This window comes from Pleurodeles waltl, chromosome 6, assembly GCF_031143425.1.
Source record: "Pleurodeles waltl isolate 20211129_DDA chromosome 6, aPleWal1.hap1.20221129, whole genome shotgun sequence".
NCBI classification, from domain to species: Eukaryota; Metazoa; Chordata; class Amphibia; order Caudata; family Salamandridae; genus Pleurodeles; species Pleurodeles waltl.
In genome coordinates, this window is record NC_090445.1 from 1,590,523,923 (window position 1) to 1,590,551,855 (window position 27,933).

Sequence of the window (27,933 nt, forward strand, 5' to 3'; positions counted from 1 at the left end):
GACAGATTCTGCTCTTGAACGATTTAAGGAGAGCAGAGCCACAGCGAGGTCGCTAGGACTTCAGTCAGCTGCCTCATCCTCCTTTAGATCTTATAGGAGGTCTAGGGGTTTTGGACGTGGATCCTCCTTTCGTGGCAGATTTCAAGGACCACAACAAACTGCAAGCTCCCTGCCATACAGATCCTTCAGGGGCAGGGGCAGGGGCAGGGGCAGAGTCCGAACAAGAGGAGCCACCCAGCAGCACTCTGCCTCTTCCTCGGGAGGGGTGCAGCAGGGAAAGCAGCCGTAGTCCTCCACCACTCCCTGTCCACTTGTCTCCGGTAGGGGGTAGACTTGTCCATTTTCTTCCGATGTGGGAGTTTATAACAACGGACTCTTGGGTCATCGACATTGTGAAGAAGGGGTACGCTCTCCCCTTTCGGGAACTCCCTCCTCCCTTCCCTCCCTGCCCATCCTTCTGTTCGGAAGACCATCTTCTGTTATTACAACAGGAAGTGTTGTCCCTATTGGCAAAAGGCTCGGTAGAGTTGGTTCCCGAGCAAGAGAGGGGTCAGGGCTGTTATTCAAGATACTTCCTGATCCCCAAAAAGGATGGTCGGTTAAGACCAATTCTGGACTTGAGGACTTTGAATTGGTTCCTCAGGCAGGAAAAGTTCAAAATGCTGACCCTGTCACAGGTTCTTTTGGCGTTGAACGAAGGAGATTGGATGGTGTCTGTCGATTTGCAGGACGCATATTTTCATATTCCGATCCTCAGATCGCACAGGAAGTATCTCCGGTTTGTGGTGGGATCGCAGCATTATCAGTTTGCAGTCCTCCCGTTTGGTCTTACTTCAGCACCTCGAGTCTTCACAAAGGTGATGGCGGTGGTTGCGGCAGAGCTCAGAAGAAGGGGGATAGCGGTGTTTCCCTATCTGGACGATTGGTTGATCAAAGCCAAGATTCCGGAGCTCGTGCGGCTTCATCTCCAGTCGACAACTCAATTGTTGTATGACCTGGGTTTTTCAATCAATGTGCCCAAATCTCACCTGGAGCCCTCTCAACGCCTCCTGTTCATAGGGGCAGTATTGGACACGACATTGAATCGGGCCTTTCCTCCGCCCCAGAGGGTTCAGGACATCCAGGCGTTGATTCCAATGTTTCGAAATGGAGCAGTAGTTCCAGTCCTCAAGGTCCTTCGTCTGCTCGGTCTGTTTGCTTCTTGCATACTGCTGGTCACTCATGCACGCTGGCACATGAGGGCTCTTCAGTGGTGCGTCCGCAGGCAGTGGTTTCAGCACAAGGGAGATCTCGAGGAATCAATAAAGATCTCCAGAGACACTGCAGTGGATCTTCAATGGTGGGCAGCAGTCGACAACCTGTCACAAGGAAGGCCGTTCTCGCTGCCGCCACCAGTGGCCACAGTGGTAACGGGTGCTTCCACTCTAGGTGGGGAGCTCATCTGGGGGACCTTGAGGTCAAAAGCCTTTGGTCTCCAGTGGAACAGAGATTTCACATCAATCTGTTGGAATTGCGGGCAGTACGTCTGGCTCTCAAGGCCTTCCTCCCTTCCATTCGCGGTCAGTCAGTTCAGATCCTAACGGACAATACTACCGCATTGTGGTATATAAACAAGCAGGGAGGAGTGGGATTGTATCTTCTCTGCAGAGAAGCTCTTCGACTCTGGTCCTGGCTTCAGGATCACAAGATCTGCTTGGTAGCACATCATTTGGCCGGGGCTCTGAACGTGCGTGCGGTCGTTCTCAGTCGACGCAACTCTGTCGACCACGAGTGGCGTCTTCATCCAGATCTGGTTCTGTACATATTCCAGATGTGGGGATATCCACAGATAGATCTGTTTGCAACTCAGGAGAATGCACAGTAACCGCTATTTTGCAGCCTCCAGTATCCGGTGCAAGGAGCTTTGGGGGACGCGTTTCAGATGTCCTGGAAGGGTCAGTTGCTTTACGCGTTTCCCCCCATACCCTTGATTCCTCGAGTTCTGAGGAAGATCCGTCAAGACCGAGCCCAGGTCATCTTAATAGCTCCGGATTGGCCAAGAAGGGTGTGGTATTCAGACCTTCTCCAACTCTCTCAGTGCCCTCCGCTCCGTCTCCCTTACAGGGTGGACCTCCTCTCGCAGTCGCAGGGGCAGATTCTACACCCCCACCTCCAGAGCCTGCACCTTCATGCCTGGAGATTGAACGGGGCAATCTGAGTGCTTTTTCTCTCCCACCAGAAGTGGTGGATGTTATTTTATCGGCCAGGCGACACTCCACCAAATCGATCTATGCAAGTCGTTGGGCTAAATTTGTATGCTGGTGTGGAGAGAATAGAATTGATCCCTTAAAGGCTTGTTTGTCTGACATATTGTCATTTGCTCTTTGCCTGGCACAGAAGGGTTGTGCGGTTGCCACAGTCAAGGGTTATTTATCTGCACTGTCGGCTTTTCTGTGCCTTCCTGATCAGCCTTCCTTGTTTAAATCTCCTATTGTTTTAAGGTTTCTAATGGGGTTTACTAACAAATGTCCACCATTACCATTTGTTATACCTCAGTGGGACCTTAATTTGGTATTAACATTTTTAATGGGGTCCCCATTTGAACCGATGCATTCTTGCTCTTTGCGGTTGCTAGTTCTCAAGACTGTGTTCCTGGTGGCCATAACATCGGCCAGAAGGGTCAGTGAGCTTCAGGCTCTTAGTGTAGAGCCCCCATACCTTTCTTTCCATAGAGACAAAGTGGTGTTACGGACCAAGGCGGCTTTCCTCCCGAAGGTTGTTACACCCTTTCACCTGGGGCAGTCTATTACTCTCTCTTCCTTTTACCCTCCACCTCATCCATCCAAGGAGGAAGAGAGGCTCCACCGGCTGGATCCACGAAGAGCGCTGAGCTTCTATGTCGACAGGACGAAGGAGTTCAGGCAAGATGATCAGGTCTTCGTTGGATACGTGGGGAAGAGGAAAGGTAGAGCTGTCCAGAAGAGAACGCTATCCAGGTGGGTCATTCTATGTATTAAAATTTGTTATTCTTTGGCGAAGAAAGAACCACCTGTGGGGCTTCGTGCCCACTCCACCAGAGCTAAGGCTGCTTCTTGGGCTTTGGCTAGGGGTGTTCCTGTGGCTGATATCTGCAGGGCAGCGACTTGGGCGTCCCTCCATACTTTTGTTTAACATTACTGTTTGGATTCTGAGGTTAGGAGGGATGGCCATTTTGCTCGCTCGGTGCTGCAGGATTTCTTGGTTTGACCATTCGGGCACCCACCTCCAGAGGTAGTACTGCTTTGGGACTCTATTCTTTAGATGAGGAATCCACAGGTAGGTGTGTCCATCACAAGAATACGTTACTTACCTTTGGTAATGCTTTTTCTGGTGGATACAGTAACTACCTGTGGATTCCTCACAGTCCCACCTGCCTCCCCGTTGCCTGACTGGTCATACCATGAAATCCATAGGTGAGCATCCTTTGCCTTGTATATTTGTATATACCTGAATCATGTATATAGTTGTGGCATCTGTATATACATTTCTTTCTCTAATTTAGATAGTTCAAGGAAAACATGTTTGGACTTGAATGACATATTTTACTTTTGTATATAATAAATGTTCTGTTTTTATTCATTTGATGTGACTGTGATCTCTTTAAGGTTAACCTGTTCGCCTCTATGGCACGTAAAAAATGGTGATAACTGACGTCTGCACGTCGACGAGGGCTTCTTATTGCCTAGATGATGTCATACGGTGTTGTGTGGAGTCGGGCGATTGTGACATCATCGTCAACGTGCAGAGCTAGAAGAAATTTCCGTCGAGGCTGGCACGAGGGGAGAATTCTTTAGGTGAGGAATCCACAGGTAGTTACTGTATCCACCAGAAAAAGCGTTACCGAAGGTAAGTAACTTATTCATCTATTCTAAGGTAAAGAATCTGCAGCTAGAAGTCTCTATCAGATGAACAAGTTACTTACCTTCGGTAACGAATTATCTGGTAGAGACTATATCTAGCTGCAGATTCCTTACACCCTCCCAAGCCTCCCGGCTCTGCAGAGATATATGTATACATATATATAATTATTTATATATATTTTTGGCATTTTTGCATGTGCATTTTTTTTTACGTCAAACAGTCAAGTGAAAAAGCTAAAATCCATAACTGTTAGTTCTTCCATGACTCTGCGCTTCTGGCGTGGAAAGTTGTGGGAAAAGAACTGACGTACATGCGCATAGGTGGCGTCTATATACACAACTGTGACATCATAGATGGCTCCAACAATGCCGACGACACCACGCGGAGCTGGACGACGCACGCGGATCCCAACGACACCACCCGACGGCGCTCGCAGGGTACTGCTCAGCAGAAAAATTCCGGATTTGAAGCTGACGCCAGGGAATTCTAAGGTAAGAAATCTGCAGCTAGATATAGTCTCTACCAGATAATTCGTTACCGAAGGTAAGGAACTTGTTCGTCTAGTGTCTTCTCATAAAAACCGGGCAGTCTCTGATAATATTTGCTTGTTTTGGTATCTTCCAGCCATCAGTGATAGCAAATTTGCTGTAAACTAAATATGCTGCAAATTTATTGATGTACACCCTCAACAGGCATTCTAAACATAGTGCATGAAGATAAGGGACATTCAGTGGAAGCCATTTGTTACTGGGAAACTCTAGTATTCTGATAAACTAGTAGTTTACCCTAGGAACAATGGAGTGGACATATTTTTTAAAAATAGTGGGCAAATCCTCACACAGTACCCAGGTGTCATGCTTCATAACTGGGCTTCCTCATTCACCAAAAATCATTATAACGGTGAGCGGGCTTCCTATGTTCATAGGCAGTGCCTTATGAGCATTCTCATGAAGAAAGGGTCCAAAACAGTATGGTTTACAAATCTCCAAGGTATCTCTACTACACCTTTACTAATGGAATATCAATGAGATGAATAAAATATCTCATGCATGATGCCTGGGAGAATTATTACTCCAGATCATTGTGATCAACATGTTTCGGCCTAGGAGCCCCAACAGAGTTTTTGGCATTCATCAGGACCTGAATCCTCAAACGATTAATAATCTTCCATTCATACAGCATTCAGTACACTCAAGCACTAGAGCAATCTTATACTCATGTTTTTTGCAGCTGTGAAGCCTGAAATCGACATTAAAACAAAACATGAGACACACAAGGCGAAAAAAGAAGAAAACAAATGAGTTAACAAAAGGATTCTAGCATTAAAAGCAATTATGTATCACTACATGCTTGTGCAAAAGTGACACAGCAAATGCAAATGTGAACAAAACACATCACACAAAATTTGATAAAGTGCATATAGTCCCTCATGTATCCTAAGCATACATACTTCAGTCTTACCCCTAATTATGGGACGTGGATGGCACATGGAGATAGATATTGTAGGTCTCCTTGAAGTCACACAAGGGCATTAGTGACAAAGATTAGGGACCTGATTTAGATATTGGTGGAGGGGTTACTCTGTTACAGTGGTGATGGATATTCTGTCTGCCGAAATCTAAATCCCATTAGACAAAAGAGGATTTAGATTTCAGCGGACAGGATATCTATCACCGTTGTGACGGAGTACCCCTCCACCAATATCTAAATCAGGCCCTCTTGTCTCTGTGTGAAGTCTGTATAACCCATTATCAAGTCTTTCCTCCTTACTTCATCAAAGGTAACATGCATAATGCCATAAACAGGGCTGTGCACTTTTGGCACTTTACTATGGACTACGATTCCTGAAAATACACAGTGATGGTATCATCATGGATGGGATAAAAGGGGCTGTGCATGGGAGCAACCGTCTCAAATACAGGGCGCTATTCTCTCCTTGTTGAGATGTGGAAGATATACCTAGGAGTAGCTGCTACCACAGGTTCTGACCTTTGACGAAGTAAGGAGGCACAACTTTATCCTAGGATACACTACTAGTTGTCTTTTTTATTTATTTTATGGTTAGGATGGTGGAACTCTCGATACCCTAGCCCCTCTTGTTCCTCCCCTCTCTCGTTGATTGAGGGTATAGTTTTTTAGGTGAACTTTGCCATTCACTTGTCTTTGCACTGGTTGCTGGAGTCTTTGTAGTTCGGTAAGTATCTTTAAACATTATCCATTGCCCTGGCAGGAAAAAGCACACTGATACTGCTGCATTGTGTACACTTTATTGTATATTTGAAATGGCATGGTTTGAAGCCAAGAAGTGATGTGCAGTATTCCTGCCCTCTAACTCTAATGTATGTTTTTATAGTGAAATTAATAAAGAGATCAGAGACCTTGTGTAGTTAGGAGAGAAGGGAAAAACATCACAAGGCGGCGGGGAGCAATACATGCTCCCCCAATAATTTGGCTTTGGGTCAGGAAGGGGCCAGGAACGGATCTGGAATTCAAACCAGCCTTTTCTGGCCAGTAAAATCAGGTCCAATGTTCCTGGGCGTGGGAACACTGGCCCTCTTATAATTGAGCAGAGCGGAATCCCAGTAGGGAATTCTGTTCCGCATCACTTGTAATCAGAACCTTAGTTGTAGTTTACATTTCACAGAGTCATCTCTTCCTCATCACATTCGTTAACATTCCCTAAATTTTCTTGCATTGAGGAGTCAACTCGAACCACATGTGGTCTGTCATGATGCCTTTAACGCTTATAAGCCATCCTGAAGTATACGAATAAAGCATGGAACTGCTGATTGACAGAAGTCAAACACACAAAAGGTGATGGGAGAATGCTTGCAATTAGCCTAATCACTGGCAATCGCTCAGGGTAGCATTCAAACCCATTGTTCTTTTACTCACCCCTCAATTAGATCCAGCCAATTGCAAATCAGCCTTGACCCTGCTCCATTTGGAACAGTCCATCCTGAACTGCTGGACTATGTCCTGTCTGAACCGAAACACAAGCAACCCAAGACTGGCTTTGGCCTGATTAGGGCTTTTCAGTTAAGTGCTTCTTGGTCCCAGAGGCATAATGGGCAAAGGATCCACATCTGGGCATACCCTCAGCCACACACGAAAGATGATCGGAGGATGCTTGCAATAAGTCTAATCATCGGCAATAACTTGGGTTAGCATTGCAACCTATCATTCTTTTGCACACCATACCTCCTCAGATTAGACCCAGCCATATGCAAATCAGTCTTGACTCCATTAGGAACAGTCCAGCCTAAATTGCTAAGCAAGGCCCTCCTTGAACCGGAACACAAGCAACACAAAACTGATTTCACCCTGATTGGGGCTCCTCTGAAGGGTACAGCTTGCCTCTTATGGTCATCATTATGTATTTGAAAGTCTGGAGTTTTGAGATCCCAGTGAAACACTAAGAGCCTTGTTAGCCACTTCACATGTAAATGTGTACAACATGCTAGAAACAATGTTGATGAGATTTAACCCCTGACCAGAACCCAGAACCAATCTGGTCATTCTGTGCTAACGTTAACAGATTGATCTGCTAAAAATTGATCCTAACTTCCTGTGAGAAGAATGGTCCCACATCTGACAACAGTACATCACCAATACCATCTATCGTCAGCAAGGTACACAGTACCAGGTGAGATTTTTACAGGTTGATTAGCAAGCCATGACGGTGCAGAATTTTTAAAGCCATCTGGGCTGATGGGGGATCATGAACAAAACCAGTGCTCGAGACAGAGGTGTATTATGAACACGTGTAGGAACAAACCATACAAGCAAATATATTTTAAACAATATGGAAGCCAGCTTGCAGTGAAAAGCGAGAACAACAAACTGGAAGTGTTATATTCACGCTTCAAATTGGAGAGCTCCACGGTATCAAGGCAGAATACAATTGTTATGGCATGTATTCCTTATGTCAATCAATGTCAAAGTCCCCTGACCTGCCCCTGAGTCTCCATTTTGAAATGGACCAGAAGAATACATTTGTTTATCCTTTTCACATTCAAGATAAGACAAAACTTCCTAATTTCTTGTACAACACAATGAATAAACAGAAGCCGAGTTACCTCAAACTCCACCTCTGGTAAAACCAGCCAGTTCCACTATCTACTTAAACAACAATTTCTAAATGTCAATATCCAACACTTCTGATGGATACAACTACCTGTGGATTCCTCACCTAATGAATTCTCCCCATGCGTAGCATTCAACGGAAACTTCTCTCCAGCTCTGCACGTCGGCGAGGACGTCACAATTGCCCGACTTCACGCGGCTTCGCCTGACGTCAACGGGGCAATAAGAGGCCCTCGCCGGCGTGCTGACATCAGTTCCCTTTTTTCCGTGCCGTCCATAACGGTTACTTTTCCAGCTACCTGTATCGCTTGCTGTTCGGAAGGGATACTTTGTGTTTTTTGTCGACATGTCGGCCCGAAGAAGTCAAGCTTCAAGCCCTGCAGAGAATGCGGAGGTCGGATGTCGGTAACTGACCCCCATAACGACTGTCTTTGGTGCCTGAGTTCAGATCACGATGTCCAGGAATGTGGTTCATGCCAAAAAATGAACCCTAAAGCCTTGAAGGAACGTGAGGCTAAATTGTTCTTAGCCAAAGCTAAGAAGGAGAGAAAACTGCACCATAGATCATCGTCGGGGAAGTCAAGTCACAAGAAGCGGCATCATCGTGACTCCAGGCGTCGATCCAGAAGCCGGTCGGAGTCGAGGTCTCTGTCGACCCAATGCCGTAAGTCCTGGGAGGTCAGCCCGACAGTGTCTCCTCAACCACTGACTCCGCAGTAATCCCCGGCGCCATCGGTCTTTGAGGTGGTGGAGGCTCAGAGTCAACAAGCCTCCCTGGGGCATCCAGGCGCACAGGATTCGAGTCCGGCGCCGGCTCCTCAGGGCTATCCTGCATTCCCGGCTCCGGGTACGGATCCGGCGGCATTTCTAAATGCCATGTTAACTATTTTCCAGAACATGGCTCCGGGAGGTGGTGCGCCGGCTAGCCCCACTGGTCTCCCGGCATTCAACTTAGGCGTTCCGGCTCCGTACAGGCCAATGCCGTTTATGCCGTTCTGTCTGGCAGGAGACACTATGCCGGTGCCGGCGGTGCAGCCATCGACGTCGAGGGAGAGTCCTTCGACGCCGTTATCCGTTGAGATGTAGGAGCCCCGAAGCCGAATGGCATGGATGGGTGCAGGTTGTATATCCACAGCGCCGATGGATCCATCTACGGCGTCGGGAGGATCCGGAGATCCTGTAATGACACCTTCTCTGCACCATTCGCCGACGTCGTTGCACTCCATGTTGACGCCGGGGTTGGAGGCCAAATTGCGGTCCAGGAGGAAGGCCCTCAGGTTGTTGGAGGAGAGAGAGTACCAGCAGCAGATCCTTGAGGAAGGGGAGATTTGCTGAGCCCTAGAGTGAGTTTCAAGGGTTGGGTACGGCCAGTGGATTGGATACTTCCCCGGAGTGGGATCTAGCCTTCCCAGGGGGGTATACAGAGGAAGCAGCCACCTTTCATTCCGTCATCAGGAAGGCTGCGGATTTCCTGGAACTTCCCCTGCCTACGGCGCAAGTTAAAACCAACATCCTGACGGAGGTACTTCATCCTGCCACGGCCATTGCAGATCCACTGTTGCCATTCAATGAAGCTCTCATGGAACCAATAGAAGAGGTGTGGAAGAAACCTGTTTCTTCGTCGGCTGTGAGCAGGTCGGTGGCCAGACGGTATAGGTCTGCACCTGGAGACCCCAAATTTCTTTCTAAGCATCGGTCTCCAGAGAGTCTGGTCTTACAGGCATCCTGTTCTTTACGATCTGCTCCTGGCTCCTTTCCTGGAGTACCATCTGACCGGGAGTCCAATCGTATGGAACGGTCAGCCAAGAAGGTTTTCTCCTCGAGTAGCATGGCACTGAAATCTGCTAATGCTACGTGCATCCTTGGCAGATACATTCACGCAATAATGGATGCAGCAAAGACAGCGTTACCGGACATGCCCCAAGACTTGCATGGTCTACTCTCGGATGCCCAGGCAGCGGCTACGCAAGTCATACAGTCAGGGCTGGATACCACGGACTCTGTTGCTAGGGCCATGGGGACCTCTATTGTCACCAGGTGCCATGCTAGGTTGCGCACATCTGGATTCTCATCAGATGTTCAGGCCACGCTCTTGGACTTGCCTTTTGATGGTTGCTAAATTGTTTGGCTCTAAAGCTGACTGCGCTAAAGCGCTTTAAGTAGTGTAGGGCCACTGCTAAATCCTTGCGCCTGCAGACTGTTTCGACCCCATTTAGATCCTTTAGGCGCCTGCAAGTTTTTGGACGAGGGGCTTCCTTTCGTGAGAGATCGCAGCAGGCAGGACAGCAGTCTTCGAGCCTCCCTTAAAGATCATTAAGGGGGCGGGGTAGGGTCCGCACTAAAGGGGCCACCCAGCAGCAGCATCCTTCCTCTTCCTGTTCCTCAGGAGGGAGGCAACAGGGAAAGCAGCCCTAGTCCTATCACCATCGCGTCCCATGCCTCTCCGGTAGGGGGAAGGTTGTCTCTTTTTCTTCCCATGTGGGAGTCCATAACATCCGATTCCTGGGTCATCAGCGTGGTAAAGAAAGGCTATGCCCTTCCCTTTCGGGAGATTCCTCCTCCCTTCCTTCCCCGTCCTTCCTTTTGTTCAGAAGATCATCTCCTGTTGCTAGAACAGGAGGTTCTGTCCCTATTGTCAAAAGGTGCAGTAGAGTTGGTTCCCAAGCAGGAGAGGGGTCAGGGATGTTATTCAAGGTACTTTCTGATCCCCAAAAAGGATGGTCGTTTGAGACCTATCTTGGACCTGAGGATTTTGAATTGGTTCCTCAAGCAGAAGAAATTCAAAATGCTAACTCTAGCACAGGTACTTATGGCGTTGAACAAGGAGGATTGGATGGTGTCGGTCGACTTGCAGGATGCTTATTTCTATATTCCCATTCTCAAGTCACACAGGAAGTATCTCCGTTTTGTGGTAGGGCCGCAACACTACCGGTTTGCGGTCCTTCCTTTTGGTCTTACTTCCGCACCTCGGGTCTTCACGAAGGTGATGGCAGTTGTTGCAGCAGATCTCAGAAGGAAAAGTATAGTGGTATTCCCTTACCTGGATGATTGGTTGATCAAAGCCAAGTCTCAGGAGCTTGTGTTGCATCATCTGCAACTGGCAACCCAGTTGTTGTTCAGTCTGGGCTTTTCAATAAATGTGCCCAAGTCTCACCTGGAGCCCTCTTAATGCCTCCTGTTCATAGGGGCAGTACTGGACACTACATTGAATCTGGCCTTTCCTCTACCACAGCGGTTTCAGGACATTCAGGCGTTGATTCCGATGTTTCAAGAAGTAGCAGTTGTTCCAGTTCTCAGGGTTCTTCGGTTGCTCGGTTTCTTTGCTTCTTGCATTCTGTTGGTCACTCATGCACGCTGGCACATGAGGGCTCTTCAGTGGTGCCTCCGCAGGCAGTGGTTTCAACACAAAGGGGATCTCGAGGAGTCGATAAAGATCTACAGAGACACTGCTGTGGATCTACAATGGTGGGCTACGGGCGGCAACCTGCCTCAAGGAAAGCTGTTTTCACTGCCTCCTCCAGTGACCACAATGATAACGGATGCCTCCACTTTGGGGTGGGGAGCTCATCTGGGGGACCCAGAGATCAAGAGTCGTTGGTCTCCAGTGGAGCAGATGTTTCATATCAATCTGCTGGAACTGCTGGCGATTTGTTTATCCCTCAAGGCCTTCCTCCTTTCCCTTTGCGGTCAGTCGGTTCAAGTCCTGATGGACAACACGACCGCAATGTGGTGCATCAACAAGCAGGGAGGAGTAGGGTCATACCTTCTCTGCAGAGAGGCTCTGCGGCTCTGGTCCTGGGCACAGGACCATCGGCTTTGCGTAATAGCAAACCACCTGGCCGGGGTTCAAAACGTGCATGCGGACAGTCTGAGTCGCCTCTTCTCAGACGATCACGAGTGGCGTCTTCATCCGGATCTGGTTCTTTACATCTTTCGGATGTGAGGTTTTCCCCGGATAGACCTATTTGCCACTCGGGAGAACGCGCACTGCCCGTTGTTCTGCAGCCTTCAGTATCCAATGCAGGGGGCGTTGGGGGACGCGTTTCAGATGTCCTGGTGCGACCAGTTGCTTTACGCGTTTCCCCCCATACCCTTGATTCCTCTGGTTTTGAGGAAGATTCGCCAAGACCGGGCCCGAGTCATTCTGATAGCTCCGGATTGGCTGCAAAGGGTGTGGTACGCAGACCTACTCCAACTCTCACTGTGCTCTCCGCTCTGTCTCCCTCACAGGGCAGACCTCCTCTTGCAGTCGCAGGGGCAGGTTCTACACCCCCACCTCCAGAGCCTGCACCTTCATGCCTGGAGATTGAACTGGGCATCCTGAGTGCTTTTTCTCTCCCATCGGATGTGGTGAAAGTTATTTTATCGGCCCGGCGACACTCCACCAAGTCTGTCTATGCGGGCAGCTGGGCTAAATTCGTTCATTGGTGTGGAGAGCAACAAATGAATCCCTTAAGTGCCCATCTGTCAGATATATTGATGTTTGCTTTGTCGTTGGTGCGGCAAGGTTGCGCTGTGGCCACTGTCAAAGGCTATCTTTTGGCTCTTTCGGCCGTCTTATGTCTTCCTGATCAACCCTCTTTGTTCAAATCCCCTTTAGTGTTAAGGTTTTTGAAGGGGCTTACCAATAGGTTTCCTCTCACTCTGTTTATCATGCCCCAGTGGGATTTAAATCTGGTGTTAACCTTTTTGACGGGCTCTCCTTTTGAGCCATTTCATTCTTGCCCTTTAAGGTTTTGGGTTCCAAAAACTGTGTTTCTGACGGCCATCACGTCGGCTAGACATGTGAGTGAGCTTCAGGCGCTTTCTGTTCACCCACCTTTTACAACCTTTCAAAAGGACAAAGTGGTTCTGAGGTCCAGGGCGGCTTTCCTCCCCAATGTAGTGTCTCCGTTTCATTTGGGACAATCCATCACTCTCTCGACATTCTACCCTCTTCTGCATCCATCTAAGGAGGAGGAGAGACTCCATCGACTGGACCCTAGGAGGGCTCTCAGCTTTTATATAGACAGGACAAGAGAGTTCCGCTTGGATGACCAACTCTTTATTGGATACGTGTGGAAAAGGAAAGGGAAGGCCGTCCACAAACGAACGCTATCCAGGTGGGTCGTTCTTTGTATTAAGATATGTTATTCATAGTCGAAGAAGGATCCTCCTGAGGGGATCAGAGCCCATTCCACCAGGGCCAAGTCAACCACATCGGCCCTGTCTAGAGGTGTTCCAGTGGTGGACATTTGTAAGGCCGCAACTTGGTCTTCCCTCCACACCTTTGTAAAGCATTATTGCTTGGATTCAGAGGTGAGGAGGGATGGCCATTTTGCGCGGTCTGTGCTGCAGGAGTTCTTGGTATGACCAGACAGACACCCTCCTCCGAGGTGGTACTGCTTTGGGACTCTATTCATTAGGTGAGGAATCCACAGGTAGTTGTAACCATCAGAAGAGCAAGTTACTTACCTTCGGTAATGCTTTTTCTGGTGGATACACTAGCTACCTGTGGATTCCTCACGGTCCCTCCCACCTCCCCGTTGTCCTTGGGTATGCATTTGTGTATTTTATTCTTTCTGTATTATGGGGTTATACATTTATTTATATATATATATATATATATATATATATATATATATATATATATATATATATATATATATATATATATATATATATATATATATATAGTTGTATTTCTGTTTATTTTGCAAGTTCTGATATTTGTTCATAATGGTGCAGAACTTTTGTGCATTGGTATCGTTTCTATTATTTGCTGTTACTTTTTCCATAAAGGTTTATTGGATACAGTTATGAAGTGTTTGGAATACCAATGTTTATCTATTTGTCTCAAAGGCACGTCAAAAATGGCGTAAACTGATGTCAGCACGCCGGCGAGGGCCTCTTATTGCCCCGATGACATCAGGCGGAGCCGCGTGGATTTGGGCAATTGTGACGTCCTCGCCGACGTGCAGAGCTGGAGAGAAGTTTCCGTCGAATGCTACGCTTCGGGAGAATTCATTAGGTGAGGAATCCACAGGTAGCTAATGTATCCACCAGAAAAAGCGTTACCAAAGGTAAGCAACTTGCTCTTCCCTATGATTTTCTTTCTTGTGCCAGCGGAAGAGCAAAACCTCAGAACCTTGTTGGAGGGATGCAAACTTTATTGGGTACCACTGGCAGATCATGGACCTCATTCAGGCACTAGACACTACATGGTAGCAGATAGGTTGGCAATTCTAAATCCTTTTGTCCAGGAGGAATCACAGCATGGGCTTTCCAGAATATTTAGGTGTGGTGAGTATTCTCCCACAAGATGGTGGACAGAATTCCAAGTTAACCTGGCACCATTGATGTACGGCCTTCCACTGCTTCATAACGGGCCATTAAGATGCTTTGGTGAAGGCATTAAGATCTCTCAGTGTGTTGGAATGTGTCTGTAAACTCTGACGTAGCCAACATTGTCACTAACAGCCAATTCCCGACATTTAAGCTTAGGGCTTTGGGTCCTAACACTTTAGTTGCAAGGAACGCGTCTCTAAAACAGGTCATCTCTTTCAGTCCAGCCTCTTAGAGAAGGTGAGTGCTTTGAATTGCACGAGTCGTCTTTCATTACCAAAAAGCCCATCAAGTGAGGAAGGGCATGTCCGGGTAGGGTTTGAGTACACATTTGTTTGCGTCTAATTAATGCTGCTGGCTTATTGTCATTTTTTATCTTTTTTCTAATTGTAATCATTTTCTGTTTTTCTGTGTCTGTTCAAACTTTCATACCTGTATATTCTGTCTGTACTTGAATACCTATACATGTGTGTATGTATCTGTATACTTCTATGTGTCTGGTGCCCAATAACATGCTTTTTCGTACATAAATGTATTTATTTGTATGCACGTGTTGTTTATGTTTGCCTTCACAACCCACTGCACACTTCTGTGTTTGTGTGTTCATGTGTTTGCTTGTGAATCCCGGTACACTGTGTTTGTGTGTAAATATCCCTGTACATATGTGTTGGCATGTGTGTATTTGTGTACATGCACATTTCTGTGTTCAACACCTATGTGCATTTACTGTGCATTTCTGTGCCTATCCTTGTGCATGTATGTGAACGCTTACATTTATGTATATGTACATGTGTTTATGTAATGATGGCCTCTTTATTTCCATGTGTGTTCGTGAATTCGCATACATGTGTATTCTTGTTTGCATGCGATAATTCCCATGTGTCCATGTACACTCTATCTATGTGTCCTTATGTACCTGGTGCACGTCTGGACATCAGTGTTCCTTCGCCGGTAAATGGGTCCATCCAAGTCAAGGCGAGACGTACGGAGCAATGGACCTTGGTGGAGCATCAACTCAGATGACCTTCAGCCCTAAAGTCGCGATAACAAACAAAAGCACAGAAGCGGTCTTCAAGCTGTACGGCTACAACTACACAGTCTTCACGCACAGTTACCTCTGCTACGGAAAAGATCAGGCCCTGAAACTGCTGCTTGCGAAGCTAAGGGAGGTGAGTATTTAACTTGTGGGGTGTATGGTGGGGAAACATTTCATTATCATACCTTCACAAGTTGTTCTCCATCCACACAGTCAGGGCCTCTGTGTTGTTATACTCCTGCATGAAGAGGTAAACAAACCAACAGGAAGCCTACCATGATTTATGTTCATAGACAACCAGACTAGTCAAGGCTTACACTTGTGAACATGGATCAACCTCATTTCTGACTTCACCTTTAACGGGAAAGTGGGATGCTTCTATGCAGGCTGATGTTTTTAAAGTTTGGTAGGAGTCAGAGTCTGAGCCTGACGTCAGCTGACGTCTCTCATATGAATGAATCTGCCCTCACTAGCTGCCAATCAGGCAAACTGGACATGGACAGAAAAACTCAACCTTTTTGAGTATTTGTGCCTTAGAAGCCAAAGATAATGAACATTCACTTCAGTTATTTGAAAGAAATACTGAGTATTTTGGCAGAAGCAGTTTCAAGAGACTTACTTATTGCATATTGGTTTGAGTGGTGAATTGTTTTCTCAAGAAACTAAAAAAATACTCTTTGTAAAAAGAGGTAAACTGCCTTAAAAAGATAATGCCATCCAAAAGTGGGAGTTTCCAAAATAGTACATAAAAAAGTTTTCCTGTGTGCTCTATAGTATATCAAGAGACTTAGGTACTGTCTGGCCCCACTCGCTTGTAAAGAGCCCCCTCAGGAAAGTGAGGGATTGAAATAGAAATGTTATGCAGTGTCATGTGAAGAGAATGCCAAATGCTAGCTCCTTTTCTTAGAGCTATACTAAAACCAAGTATCATTGTTGGCAGCAGGGCATGTTTTAAAAGGACGGTCCAGCTTGCAATGCCTTTGGTTGTTAAGAAAGAAGAGAGGGTAGTAAGAAGAAAATGGCAATAGTAGAAAATGGGGGAATAGTAAAAATGAACACACCTGGCCTGGCTGAGGATTGACAGTGGAGAAGTCTCTGTCTTGGGTGAGTTTTCTAGACACTTCTTCGTAATGGAGCAGAACCCAGGATATTGTTGTGTTGATGTTCACACACAGTGAGTCACTGGCCTTAAAATGGGGAATATTAACAGCCATTGATGAATCGGCCTCTTGGGAAAAATGTTGAGTCAAGTAGTTGTCCCAAAAAATAGATTAGATGTGGTTCACAGGGATGTCTCCTCCTCAACATAAGATGGTGACTTTGTTATGGGGGCACCAAATGGTAAGCAGTGGAAGACTGCAGCACTGATATGCAACTGTACTTAACAAAGAGTCCTCTTCTCTACAGACCCAGAAATCCTCCAACATCGACCACCCCTGCTATCCCACAGGATACACCACCAACATCACCTTGAGTTCGCTATACAACAGCCCTTGTCTTAACACAACATCTGGTGACTTGACAGCACAGATCACCATCAAAGGAACCGGGGATCCCACGGTGTGTCAAAATACGATACAGGAGATCTTCAATTTTGCAGCATGTGGGACGGACTGCGAATTCAATGTCTACCCTCCCCCACTGACCGGAGACTTCTATGTAAGAAACTCTCTTCTCTATATCTGCTTCCTGTTACCTGCTGCCTTCCTCCGTATAATTGTTTATATTACAATTTCACTTATCTAGGGTGCATCTTATTTGTGGTGCAACCACTGCAGTACCAAACATGGAATTTCTACTGTTTCGTAAAGTTTATTATTATTGTTATCGTTTTAATAGGATTGCTGTTATTATTATTGCTGGTAGTACTAGCTGTTGTTGTAGTAACATCAGTATTATTATATACCTTTTGAGAGAAAATAAATCTTTATTGGGGACTACTTATCGTGGTACAGCAATATAATACTAATTTCTTTCACTTTTCCATGGGGTTGCATGTATATATATATATATTTGTTTTTTTAATTCTATTTCCTAACTGTAACGTCCCTGTAACCTTTGTTTTTAGTGAAAAAAAATAATAATATATTCACTAAAAAACAAAGGTTACAGGGACCTTATAGTTAGGAAATAGAATTTAAAAAAACATAGAAAGTCACTTAACAAAACCAAGGTTAGTTAGGTTCTGAATTTACTTGCACAAAACCATAGAAATTCAGCAGTTATTGTTAGAGTTATTTCAAGTAACTATAACTCGTGCCCTACGGTAACTATAACTCACACCCTCGCTATGCACAGTCTTTTTTCAATAATTTGACTGCAAATATTTTAATTGATATTTTTATTGATGTTATAAAAGTTGTCATGAGTGCTGTAATATCTGGGGTAATTAGCAGTGCATAGTGAGGACATGCGTGGCAGGGGTTGGCTGAGGGCATGGCCCTTGCCTAAGCTCTGCGGCCAATCCCCTATAACCACCCACCCCAAGCTGCACACAGCCAAAGGCCATACGAGGCGGGGGTTGGTCACAGAACCTGCAGCCAACCCCCATAGCCACCTAACCCTGTGCCCACACGGCATTTGGCCTGTCTCTCTGGGTGTGAGAATAGGTGTGAGAGGGTGTCTCAGGGTGTGACAGTGGGTGTGATAGTGTCTGTCTGGGTGGGAGAATGGGTGTGAGAGGGTCTATGTGGGTGTGAGAGTGTCTGTCTGGGTGTGAGAGTAGGTGTGAGAGAGAGTCTCTGGGTGTAAGAGTGGGTGAAAGAGTGTCTCTGCGAGTGGATGTGTGACTGTGTGGGTCTGTGAGTGGGTGTGTGAGAGTCTGAGTGGGTCTGTGAGTGAGTGCATGAATGTTTGTGTGGGTCTGTGAGTGGGTGCATGAGTTTTTAAGTGGGTCTGTGAGTAGATGCGTGAGTCTCCGAATGGTCTGTGAGTGGGTGCATGAGTGTCTGAGTGGGTCTGTGACTGGGTGCGTGAGTGTCTGAGTGGGTCTGTGAGTGAGTGCGTTAATCTCTGAGTGGGTCTGTGAGTGGGTGTGAGGATCTGAGTGGGTCTGTGAGTGGATGCATGACTCTCTGAGTGAGTCTGTGATTGGGTGCGTGAGTGGCTAAGTGGGTCTGTGAGTGGGTGCACAAGTGTCTGAGTAGGCCTGTAAGTGGTTACATGAGTCTGAGTGCATACGTTTCTGAATGCATCTGTGGGTGAGTGTATGAGTCTCTGAGTGGGTTTGTGAGTGGATGCATGAGCCTGAGTGGATCTGTGAATGGGTGCATGAATGTTTGAGAGGGTCTGTGAGTGGGTGCATAAATGTCTGAGTGGATCTGTAAGGGGGAGCACGAGTGTCTGAGTGAGTCTGTGAGTGGGTACATGAGTGCCTGAGTGGGTATGTGATTGTATGAGTGAGTGGGTGCGTCTGTGAGTGAGTGTTTGTGTGGGTGTGTCAGTAGCTGTGTGAGTGACTCCAGCCACAAAGGAACCTCACCTGCCCTTTTATCCAAAGAGTCCACAGCTTTACACAAAATATCTACCCAAGTGGAGTTCTTTCTGCCTCTTCGTGTAAATGTCCAGTATGTATTCTACACTATAGCTGTGTAATGTAGCACAAGGAAATGTTACCAGTGACCTTGTGTGTGTTTTTGCAACATGATTGTTCCTGTTGCATCTTTCTCTAGAATTCTGTGATAACATGAATCCTTCAATAGAGAGGCCAACAAGACTACAAAGATGTAAATCCCCAGCAAACCAGTCTCCTTCCTCTTATCTATTTGACGTAAGTGCTTCTTTGTTTTGTGGAGATGTCCTCATATTCCCATTCCTTTGCATCAAGAACGCGCCACCAAAATCAGAGGGAAACGCATTTGGGTGCCTTTGGTAAGCTGTCCATCATCCTGGCAAAAGGATGGGAAGACATATGCATACAAATAAGGTAGATAGTGCGGGGCCAAGCAGACGCAGCTTTCAGATGATTTGCACAGTTGCATACTAGCATTTAAAGAGAGAGCGATGGACTCTAGGGAAGGGGCCGTGCAGCCCCCCTCCACCCTGGGCTGACTTTGGCCCTAGGAACTCATCCCCCGGGGCCCGGCCTTTATTCAATAGGGGAGGGGGATTGCACACCCCCCCACCTTAGGCCAATTTTGGCCCCCGGTGACCCCATCCCCTAGGGCCCGGCCATGTCTCATGGGTGCCCCCAGGGCACCCAGTGTGAAATGGGACCACAGGGAGCCTCAAGCTCCCCACTGCCTCCCTGCCTCCTGCGGGAGCCAGCATTGCTCTTGCACTCAGGGAGCTGCTAAACATCCAGCTCCCTGTGTGCAAGAGTGGTAGTTTCATCCCTTGCCCTGTACATATCTCTGCAAGCAGGGAAAGAGATGAAACCTTTGCTTCCAGCGGGCGTGAGCACTTTGACAGCTCTTGCACGCTGGAACCGGAGTGTTTGCTCAGACTTGGGGAAGCTGTCAAAGTTCCTGCCATGTTAGAGCAAACAGCTATGTCCTAGAGATGGGCACCCCGGGACATTGCAGCAGTCAGCCCTGAGGGGTGGCAGTCGCCAGGGCCATTATTGGCTCCACAAGGGCCCCCTCGCAATGTTTAACTTAGCCCCGGGGAGGTGGTGGTCCCCAGAACTGGGGGTCTGTGACAGACCCCCTTCATGATTTTAATTCAGCCCTGGGAAGCTGGTGGTCCCCAGTGCTGTGGGGGAGGCTGTACAGGCCTTCCCCATTAGGAATTACTATTTTGCCCCTGGGAGATGTCGTCCCTGGGGCTGCTGAAGGGGGGGGGGGCGGGGGTCTGCGCAGGCCCCTACACATGAATTTCATATTTAGCCCTGGGGAGGTGGCAATCGCCCTGGCTGTGCGGGAGGCCGTATAGGCCTTCCCCATTAGAAATTACTGTTTTGCCCAGGGAAGGGGTGGTCCCCAGGGCCTGCACTGCTGGGTAGCCCCCAGCATATTTCAGTACCGTTGTCCTGTAATGGTGGTGGTCCCCAGGGCTAAAACAAGCCCTCTGAGGAGACCTGTGTGCCCCCCTTATTTTTTAATCCGCCAGTGCCCCCATGACCCAGTCCACCCGGGGGCAAAATAAAAGAAAAGGGCGGAAGACCACCCTTTTAAAAAAAAATATCTTGGACAAAATCTGCAGATCCATCCACGGATTTTTCAGAGATTTTTTTTTTTTTTTTAAATGCCTTTTATCCGTGGACTAGGGGCTCAGGGTGACCCTACCCTGGCCCCTTTCCTTTTTTTAAACTTTTTTTGTGGGATTCAGCTGAGCCAAGTCCCAAAATGGTGCCAACATTTTCCTGATGAAGTGTAGGCAGATATCAAAATTGGGACAGGTTGATCCGCAGAGGATCCACATCCCTAGATATCTACATTTTTAAAACTCAAAAACCTCAAAAACTACTGAACGGATTTATACCAAATCACAAAAAGCGTGCCTTCTGGACCCAGAGCTAGCTTTCCACTAAATTTGGTGTAATTCCATCCAGCAGTTCGGGCTGTAGTACTGTTCAAAATCCCTATGGGAAAATGCATGGGGGCATTTTGGGCCCCTCCCTTTTCTCATCCCCCGCTTGACGGATTATCCCGAAACTTTGAAGACAGCAGCTGCACCCAACTGAAGTATATAATTTGAAAATTTCATGAAGATTTGTCAAGTGGCAAAATAAAAAACGCTCTTCCTATTAATACTACGTCCTAACTGTAACTATAACGGCCGCCAGTAGGTAGTTATTGTTAGGGCCTGGTTTCCATATGAAAAACTTTTTTTGACTTGGTTAAATCTTTAGCTCCGTTTCATGAATCTTCGTGAAATTCTCCCCAAAATTTCAAGTTGCGTTAGGCGGGGTCTGAAAAAAAGGGGGGTCAAAAAAAGTGCATTACCCATGTTAATTCCCATAGAGATTTTACACACGACTGTTAGGTAAATACTTTTGACTCTCCCTAGACCAATGAAAGAAACACAAAATACACAGCAGTTGGCCACAAACAAAATTAAATGTGTTTGTAGGTACCATAGCATGCTTGCTGGTCAACAAGGAAGAAAAGCAAACACGAAAACAGTGTGCGTAATACAAACAGGCTTCTTCTTTCCCAAGTGACTAGTTTTTGGGCCTTATATGCAGTACAGAAATGCAACATAAGCACACCCAAAAGGTCACAGTGCCAAACATGGGCAAGCATGGAAATGCAACTTAGGCACAGTGCCAAATACACAGAAATGCAATGTAGGCATGAATGAACAAACTGGTGAACAAATCTAATGTGGGAGTCAGGAAAAGCAAAGTGACCTCTAAGTGGGCTCAGAAAAGCTGTTGAAGCTTGTCCAGGCAAGATGAGATTTGGAAGCCTCTGCAGCTCCAAGCAGCTTGTTTCAGTGAGGCATGAGATAGTTTAGGTGAGAACTATCTAAGTATGATATGTATGTAGTGCATAAATATGGGTATATATGGATATCTATATGTTTTCCCCCAAAAACAACTGCAGCCCAAACTGCTCAATGGATTTACACCAAATTTTGCAGGAAGGTAGCTTTGGTGTAAATCTGTTCAGTAGATTTTGAGATATTTAAAGAAAACCAAATTTGTGTATCTGGGTGGAGCCTAAGCACAAATCTCATGGTGAGATCTGATTGGCTGCCAGCACTACAACCAGGAAGTGCTGGCAGCCATCTTGGGACCCGTATACATGGTAGTCCCCAACTGAAATGCATTGTAGTGATTGGCAGATTTTGAGGGTCACAAAAAGGAGAACATATAAGGGTGATAACAGATTTTAGTTACAATATAAGTCATTTGTTGATAGTACTATACTAATTTTAGCATTTGTGCTGTGTTCTAAGATGATTTCACCCTGTGAAAAAGCCTTCTGCTGGGATTTCATGCATCATGTTTGAGAGAAAACTGTTTTCTGATGATTTTCCCCTAGAGGTTATGGGAGGTACTACAGAAGCTATAAGGAGAGCATATTTTCTGTAAATTCACACTATCTTTCTCAGCTATCTGAAAATGAGGTTGGAAAAACATGTACTTCCAACGGCAGCAACCTTGCAGTTAATTCCCTTCTGTTCTACTGCAGCCTCCCAGTGTGTTTTAAAGAACATCTAGAGTGCTAACAGTCTTACTTGACCATACAGTGGCACACCTGAAGCCATCTAGATTGACCCAAACTGGTAAAACTTAAAACATTTAATTTAGAATGGAGCACAATGAAGTGGTTCATTTTGTCATAGAAATTATGGTTAGTGCCGTAGAAAGAACAACTAGGACATGTTTTAAGTGAGTTCCCAAATATCTTTCTCTTCTATTTCATTAAAACATTCTGACATGTGGACTGAAGCATGCACTTTCAACACCAGCAGCAGACTGCCAGTTAACTACCTGGTGATCAGCAGCTACAGTGTTCTAATGAGCAACTAGAGTGCTAACAATCTGAATTTTGCCAAAAGTGTGACATATCTGAACGCCATCTTGATGGAATTGAAGTGGAAAACTGAAAGCATTTTCTACTGGGGATACTGCAGTTAATAAGGAAATTAGGGAGTTTCATAACAAACAAGTCTCCTAAGATGGCCACCATGTACAAAAGAGCCCAAATGTATCACACTTATCACCCACATATAGCCTAAGTATAGCCCGATGACAAAAGTGTGCAAAACAATTAATTTCTTTGTTTTTTTGCAGTTTTGAATAGAACAGACTTGACCTGAAGGTACTAAAGTGCTTTACATGAGCATCAGTTACATTACACAAGGACACATTCGTTTTGGTTTTAGGCCTGGGGAGATTAAGAGAGTTGCTCAGAATGCGAAATTTCCTAGCTATCGTGAAGGAAAGTTTCAATTCTATTAAGGACACGGAGGCGAGGATTATGCAGATATTTCTTCACTTTTTATTAAACAGCAAGTTTAAAGTTAAACAAAGAATACACAAAAAAACTACAAGTTCCATGAGTCCGCCACCATGGTAACCAGTGTCCAATGAGGATCCACTCCCGACGCCAGTATAAATATCCCCGAGTGCGTCATACGTCCTCGACTTCACTGCAAAAGGAATCCTAGAAGTCTCAATTGGTTGTAGTTTCGGATCCTATGAAAAAAAGATTGATTAAAAAAGCTGAAAATACCATGGCAAGTGTCGAAGTCAAGCGACAAAAACTGAACAGTTCCGACAAATCTTAGATATTTGAAGCGAGAAGAATACAGAGCAAGAAATAGTAACGTTCTCAATTTAATGTAAACCTGAAATTTGTTTAAGAAAAAACAAACAATTAAGAACAGGAATGAAAGCATACCACCTTATTACGGAGTCAGAAAACTCTTCGGGTGGGAAAACTCGTAAGTAGTGTAGGGTGGGATAATCCTCGCCTCTGTGTCCTTAATAGAATTGAAACTTTCCTTCACGATAGCTAGGAAATTTTGCATTCTATGTCAGGACCAGAGGCGAGGATTATGCAAGTTCAAAGCTTACTCACCACCAAGGAGGCTGCTTCGTGAATTGGTTTAAAAGAAAACTTTTTAAAAGTAGATTCAGAAGACCAATCAGCCGCATTCATAATGTCCTCTAATCTACCACCCACTTGAATGGCTTTTGAAGCCATGGCCCCCCGAGCAGAGTGAGCACCAAACACTTGAACATTAATACCTGCTTCGGCTAATATCCATCTGATCCACCTGGCGATGGAAGGGGAGGAAACTGCCTTAAACGGTTTCTTTAAGGAAATCAACAATTGATTTTCACCTGGAGGTCTAAGCTCCGCTGTTACCTCTTCATAGACTTTCAGGCACCTTATCACACATACCTTTGGGGAATTAGGGAAAACAGGATAGGATACTGACCTGGTATTATTCTTTGTTCTCCTTGAGATAGTAAAGGTTACTCCTTCTGGCGAAAACACTCAAGCCGATTCATCCAGGGCTCTGACATCTGACAACCTCTTACATGAGATGAGGCACAAAAGCATGGCCAGTTTGGCCGACAACTCTGTCCTTGAAAGATACTGATTACCCTGCCACGAGGATAATGGATTAAGAACTAGGTTTACGTCCCAGAGCTCTGCGTACCTGGGTTGTGGAGGTTTGGAAAGTCTAATACCCTTGAGGAGTTTACATATCCAAGGATGTTCACCGATTGGGCGGTTATCAAGAGGGGGATGACCCGCCGAAATGGCTGATCGAAAAGAATTGATCGGTCAATAAGCCAGGCCAGACTCAGCTAATTCTGCAAGGAAATTGATGATGTTGGTAATACGGGCCCCCATGGGATCGCAATGTTTGCCCATACACCAACGAGACCATCTATTCCACGGGGATCTATACCGTTTGCCTGTTCCCGGAGCCCAGGCCTGTGCAATGAACTTTTTAGCTTCTTGAGAAAGTCGGCAGTCCTGCCAGCGAGACCTGAAATTTTCCATGCCATGAGATATAGATGGCCTTGAAGGACTAGGGGGTGAAAAAGGCCTGAAGGGTCCCGGAGAATGGAGGGAAAGACCGAAAGACGAATTGGTAACTCGCAAGAGTTCCAGCAGAGTCGGAAACCACGCTTGGGACCTCCACCAGGGGGTTATGAGGACCACTGTTGCTTCCTGACGGCGAACCTGAGCTGCAACCCTCGGGATAAGAAGGAAGGGGGGAAATGTATACCCCTGAAGGTGCCCCCAGTTCTGGAGAAACGCATCCACTGCTGCAGCTCCCGGATCCGGGCACCAACTGAAGTATAGGGGTAGATGGGCATTCCACCTGGATCCAAAGAGGTCCACCGAACAAGGACCCCATCGAGCCATGATCGCCCGAAATATCGATTGATCCAGTTGCCAATCACTGGAATCCGTCAGAAACCGGGAATTCCAATCTGCCAAACTATTCTGAGACCCCGGAAGATACTCTGCCGTGACAGAGATCTGATGCTTGAGGCAAAAGTGCCAAAAGTCCTTCGTCAGTTCCGCTAGGGCCCTCGATCGTGTCCCCCCCAAACGATTTATGTACTGCACAGCGGACACGTTGTCCATCCGCAAGAGCACTACACATGAGATTTTGTCTCTCGTCAGAGACTTGATCACAAAAGAACCCGCCAGGAGTTCCAGACAATTGATATTCATGGTGAGCTCCTGCGGGGTCCAGCGCCCCCCCGAACGAGACGTCCCCGCATCGTGCTCCCCATCCTGGCATCCAATTCTATCACCAGGTCTGGGGAGGCCCCGAAAATGGCTCTGCCATTCCACACTTCCATGTGGTCTAGCCACCAATGTAATTCCGTCCTCGCCTCCTGAGAAAGGGAGATTAGTTCTGAATACGTCAACCCACCCCCCCCCGACGAAGGTGAAAAGCCTTCAGGCGTTGAAGGGCTCTGTAGTGGAGGGGACCTGGAAAAATGGCCTGAATTGAGGAGGAAAGCAGGCCCACCACTCTGGCTAACTGACGTAGTGAGATCCTGTTGCACCAAAGGACCTTCCTTAGTTCCTTCTTGATCTTGGATATCTTTGGGGTCGGAAGACTGAGGGATGCTGACCGGGAGTCTATAAGGAAACCCAGAAAAACCATTGATTGGGCTGGAAGAAGCTCTGACTTCTGTTGGTTGATCACAAACCCCAGATCATGCAAAAGAGCAATAGTTGTGTTCATATTGGATAAGAGTTGAGACCTGGATTGATCCATCAGAAGAAGATCGTCCAGATAAATGATGAGACGAATACCTTGCAACCGCAGTACTTCCACCATGGGCTTGAGGAGTTTGGTAAAGCACCATGGTGCTGAAGAAAGACCGAAGGGGAGAGTGGTGAACTCGAACACCTGACCGTTCCAGAGAAATTGCAGAAACCTGCGGTGAGGAGGAAAGATAGGGATGGTGAGATATGCGTCTTTGAGATCTAGACGTACCATCCAATCTCCCTGTAAGAGGAGATCGCGGAGTATATGAATACCCTCTATTTTTAAGTGCCTGTATACTACCCAGGCGTTGAATGACCGGAGATTGATAACAGGCCGAAAGCCCTTGTCCTTCTTTTCAACCAAGAAAATTTTGCTTACAAAACCTCTGGGATGAAGAAACGCAAAGGATATGGCATTTTTGTGAAGAAGAGCTTGAACCTCTAGGTCTATAAGATCGGAATCCGCCGCTGAAAATACTAGGGGCGTGGGTTGCATCTCCTGGGATGGGGTACCCCAAAAGTCGATCTGGAACCCGGAAATGGCTGCAGCACCCAAGCGTCGGAGGTGATGCGACTCCAATTGTCCCTGAAAAAACGTAATCTCCCTCCGAAGTTTAGAGGGGAAAAAGGGATAAGCCTAACACGAAGGTCCTCCAGGGGCATTAGTTGCTCCTCGTGCAATCCTGTTAGCCCTGCCTTTCCCCCTGCCTCTGTTGGGGAAGAACGTTCCTTGTCGACCATCCCGCCAACCGTTGTTTCGGAAAGAACCGGGGCCTTGTTGGTATTGGCGGCCGGAAAAGCGACCCCTGCCTCGTCCGGCCCCGCCAAAAACCTTATTCGGGAAGATCTTTTTGATGGATGACTGAGCCTTGTCGAGAGCAGAAAAAGTGGCAACGAATTTGCCCAATTCCTTAACAAAAGGATCGCCAAATAAATTGCCTTGGGCAATAGCCCCTGCCTCCGAGTTAGAAAGCTCCCCTAATTTGGGGTCTATTTTGATGAGCAAAGACCTGCGCCTTTCAGCCGAAATGGCACAGTTTGCGTTGCCCAGGAGACAGACAGCTCTCTGGGCCCACCCCGCTACAATATCTGTCTGAAGGGGTGTGTTTGACTGCTTGGCACGTTCCGCCAGCAGAATTATCTGTGTGAGGGGTCCCAACACATCGAGGAGTTTATCCTGGCATGCCCTCCAGGATCGGTCAATCCCCTTCTTAGGGTCCTTAGTGTACTTGGCAAAAAAGGTACATATTTTGGGGTCGATATCAGGCGTGAACGCCACCTTATCCGATAAGGACGCGGGCGTGGACGCCACTCCGAGGAACGCAGATGGTAAATCCCATCCGGTTCGAACATATCGGAGTCAGAATCTCCCAGATCTGAAGGATCTGGCATGGCAGCTCCGGGGCGCTAAGGGCGACCGGACTCATCGTCCAAAGATGAAGAATCATCATCTGAGTCTCCAGTGATGCCTTTAGGTGACCCCATATTAGGGTTCCATAAGTGGTGAAACTTGTACCCATTGCACCGGGTGGCAAGCCCTCCCGGGAGGGTAAGCACTTATGCGCGCGCGCACTTTTGGAGAAGGTACTGGAAAAAACTCAACATCCTCCAGGTGCCCCGCGTCGCGCTTGTGCGATTTCTTGGGGGCCAATAGGGTAGAGCTTCCACCCTCCGCCCCCGTCACGCCAAACATGCCCGTCCCTTTGGACACCTGTTCCGTGAGCCTCGCCACACTTTCCTTAAGAGGGGCAAGGGCGTGTGTAATAGCCTGTGAGAACAGGGCTTCCACCCCAGGGGGTAGGACCCGGTGAGAGGGGCCCTCACCTGGGGACATGTTGGCAAAAGGCTCATGGTCCTGAGAGGACTGCATCCTGAGACTCAGTGAAAAATTGACAGAGAGCACCCAAAAAAAAAAAAAAATATATATATATATATATATATATAAGGTATTCCCTACCCCCT

The 27,933-nt window shown here is 46.8% G+C and overlaps 1 protein-coding gene across 1 annotated transcript in view; it reads left to right on the plus strand.

Annotated features, from left to right (window-relative positions):
* Nucleotides 1-27,933, plus strand: part of LOC138301185 (ectonucleoside triphosphate diphosphohydrolase 8-like) — a 362,446-nt gene that overhangs the window by 284,838 nt on the left and 49,675 nt on the right. The window contains exons 6-7 of the mRNA XM_069241410.1: nucleotides 15,228-15,458; nucleotides 16,733-16,984. Coding sequence (XP_069097511.1) covers nucleotides 15,228-15,458; nucleotides 16,733-16,984 — 483 coding nt within the window. The remainder of the gene's footprint in view (nucleotides 1-15,227; nucleotides 15,459-16,732; nucleotides 16,985-27,933) is intronic.